The sequence below is a fragment of the Gavialis gangeticus genome, unplaced genomic scaffold (genome assembly GCF_001723915.1).
Source record: "Gavialis gangeticus isolate Ggan-Ray unplaced genomic scaffold, GavGan_comp1, whole genome shotgun sequence".
NCBI lineage: Eukaryota > Metazoa > Chordata > Crocodylia > Gavialidae > Gavialis > Gavialis gangeticus.
This window is the reverse complement of record NW_017728981.1, coordinates 1,784,408-1,787,256: the sequence shown is the minus strand read 5'-3', so window position 1 is coordinate 1,787,256 and position 2,849 is coordinate 1,784,408. Positions and strand designations below refer to the sequence as shown.

The 2,849-nt window shown below is 66.8% G+C and overlaps 1 protein-coding gene across 3 annotated transcripts in view; it reads right to left on the bottom strand.

The window, feature by feature from the left end:
* The window catches only part of NEMP1 (nuclear envelope integral membrane protein 1), an 11,046-nt gene extending 9,269 nt beyond the window's left edge, over window positions 1–1,777 (bottom strand). Inside the window, exons 1-2 of one of the 3 annotated variants that reach the window (XM_019511550.1) lie at window positions 1,609–1,777; window positions 476–600 (exon numbers count right to left, since the gene is read on the bottom strand). In XM_019511550.1, the coding sequence (XP_019367095.1) occupies window positions 476–600; window positions 1,609–1,741 (258 nt within the window). In that variant the 5' untranslated portion in view covers window positions 1,742–1,777. The remainder of the gene's footprint in view (window positions 1–475; window positions 601–1,608) is intronic. The other 2 variants (XM_019511558.1, XM_019511566.1) reach the window with 2 other exon arrangements.
* Between the last annotated feature and the right edge of the window lie 1,072 nt (window positions 1,778–2,849).

The following is a 2,849-nucleotide window of genomic DNA, read 5'->3' as shown; positions in this document are numbered from 1 at the left end:
GGTGGGGCCTGGGGCACTGTAGGCTGTTCTGCCGAGGCTCTGAGCACAGCCCACGGCAGGGGCCCCCTGAGCTGGGACCACAGGGTCAGGGCTTTGCCCCAGTGACCCCCTTTGCCCTGATCCTGGGGCACCGTCCAGGCCTAGAACAGAGACCTGAGATGAGCCTCAGGGGGAAAAATTCACTGACTCGAAGTTGCCCAAGTTGGGTCTGGCAGCTCCAAGACTTCAGCGCAGACGGGGCAGTCCAAGCAGCACCCGGGGCAGAAACCCCCGAAGAAGAGAACACAGGCATCCAGGCTTGCTGCCTGCGGCTCTAGGGTGCACGGAGTCCCCCTCACTACTGCTAGCGATGGAGCCAGAGGAGGCAAAATGGCAAGTGATGGAGGGCTCAAGGGTCCCAAGCCAGCTACCGAGGCCTCACTGTGGCGCCAGCCGCAGGGCAGGGAGAAGCCAGGCGGCAGCCCCCAGGCGGTACCTGCATGCGGGTCCAGATGTCACGCCAGGTGGGGGGTAGCACATTGTTGAAGCAGAACTGGTGGGAGACGTTGTTGTGGTGGGGGCGGCCTTCCTGCAGCGGGATCACGGCCCCTGGCGTGACTGCTGCCATAGGGAGAGGGAGGTTAGCAGGGACAGCAGACCCACAGGCCCCTGTGGAGCACTGGGCAGGCCCAGGTTTGCACTGAACCCCAGTAGCTTTTCCTCTCCTCCCCTGGCTGCAGCTCCAAGCACCCCCTGCGCAAGGGGAGCCCCCCCCGTTGCCCCCGCTCAGGTCCAGACCCAGACCCCAGCTAATCACCCTGCTGTAGGGAGCTGTGGAGGAGCAGGGAGCGCTAATCACCCAGGGCCACTAATGAGGGAGCCTCATGCTGCAGCAGCCTCATCCCTCGTTAGCCCTCTACCCCTCATCAGGCAGCATGACACCCCCCTCCCTGGGTGGGGAGGAGCACAGCTCCCCGGGGACCCCTGCAGTGCTGGAGCCGTGGTGCGTGGGTGTCTGAGCAGTGCTGCATGACCGTCGCCACAGCTCCCTGCTGTGGGGAGCCGGGGACTGGGGAGCGAGCCCCCTGTGAGGAGAAAAACAACTCCAGGGGGCCGTGGCGGCAAGAGGGCTCCGTGCTGTGAGTGCCGGTGTGCATGGAGGCTTGTCCCCAGCAGCCCTGGGTAGGCGGGGGAGGCTCCGCGGGGTCTCTGCTGCTTTGGGGATGAGGGCAGATGGAGAGCGGGCAGGCTTGAGGTCGGGATGCCAGGGAGCGCCCCCAGCCCGGACAGGTGGGTGGCCGGAGAGGATCCCTCCAGAGAGTCCTCCCCCCACCCAGCCCCGCTCTGTGGGGGCGCTCGAGAACTCGCAGGGGTCACAGGGCAGGCTACGCACAGTGCCCCCCGCCCGGCCCTGGCAGCGCTGGGGCTCCCAGACCACCCGGGATCTGCCCCCCAGTGCCCCCTGTATCCCCGCCCCCGCTTTGCTCCGACCCCCCCCTTACGTCCTCCACGTGCAACACCCGATGTTCCCCGGTCTCCATGGCAACCCAGCGCCCCCCGCCCCCGCAACACTCCGGTCTCCCGGGCAACACCGGTTTCCATAGCAATCCCGCCTCGGTTGCCACGTACCATGCCCCCTGGTCTCTACAGCAACCCCGGTGTCCATGGCAACCCCGGTACTTGCGCGGCCCAGCAGCGGCGGTAGCAGCAGCATTGCCACCAGGAGGCGCCACGCGGGGGCCGCGTTCGTCCCTCCCGCCATGGCGGCGCCGCGCGCCTTCCCCCACCGTCCCTGGCAACCGGGCGGCCCCACCCGCCGCTCCGCCAATAGCCGCGGAGGGCGGCGCTAACGTAAAGGAACCCGGAAGCGGCCGCGCTGACTGACAGCACTCCCAGCCAATCAGAGCGCAGTGGGGATCGACGGGGGGAGGAGGCAGGGTAACAGTTCTTCCCGCCGGCCGTTCGCGCTGACTGACGAGCCGGGCGGCCAATCACAGCCGCCCTCCGCCCCTTCCCCGCCGCCAGTGACTGACAGGTTCTCCGCGCTATGGGGGAAGCCGCCCGTTGCCACGGCACCCGCTGCGCCCGCCCTACCAGCCTAGCGGCGCGGGGACGGGACTGATGGACAGGCCGCTCCGCCTATCGACAGCGCTCCCTGCTCCATGGCAACGCTTGGGCCTCGCCCTGCGGGGGGGGTGGGATGTTATTGAAGGATCGCCTGTGTTGCAGTTGCGGGGGGCGGCCCTGGTTCCCAAACCCTTCAGTTTCCCCTGCCCTTGTGTGTCTCTCCTTTTCGTGTGTGTATGTGCACACGTGTGCACTGTCCACCTTGGTGTGTGCACGTGTGTACATGTGTGCACCTGTATGTACGTGTGCACATACACTATCCATCTGCATATGTGTTTGTACGCATGTGCCTGTGCCACCTGCATACGTGTGCATTTGTCCACATGTGCGTCTTTGTGTCTGTGTGTTTGTACATGTGTGTGCATCTGTGTGTGTGCACCTGCATACACGTGCACACTCACGGAAGCCCTGTGCTCGGCCATGCATCCCGACGGTGCTGCGCTGCCCCGGCCCCCCCATGAAATGGCCCTGGAGCCCCCAGGGGTGTGGGCAGATGTGGCCTGAGCCGCTCCTGGGGGCTCAGGAAGAGAAGCAGGACCCTGGCGGGGAGGTTGGGGTGGCCTGATCCCCTCCCCAAGTGAGTCGGGGGTGGCGTCTTGGAGAGTAGACCCCGGCCCAGTGCAGCCACCTCTGGGGGTGCCATGGTCCAGGCACTGATACTGCCAGCTGGTGGGGACAGGGCCAGGGGGCAGGGGCAGGGGCAGGGCCTGGGGCAGTGCAGGGCCTGGGCAGGGCCCAGTGGG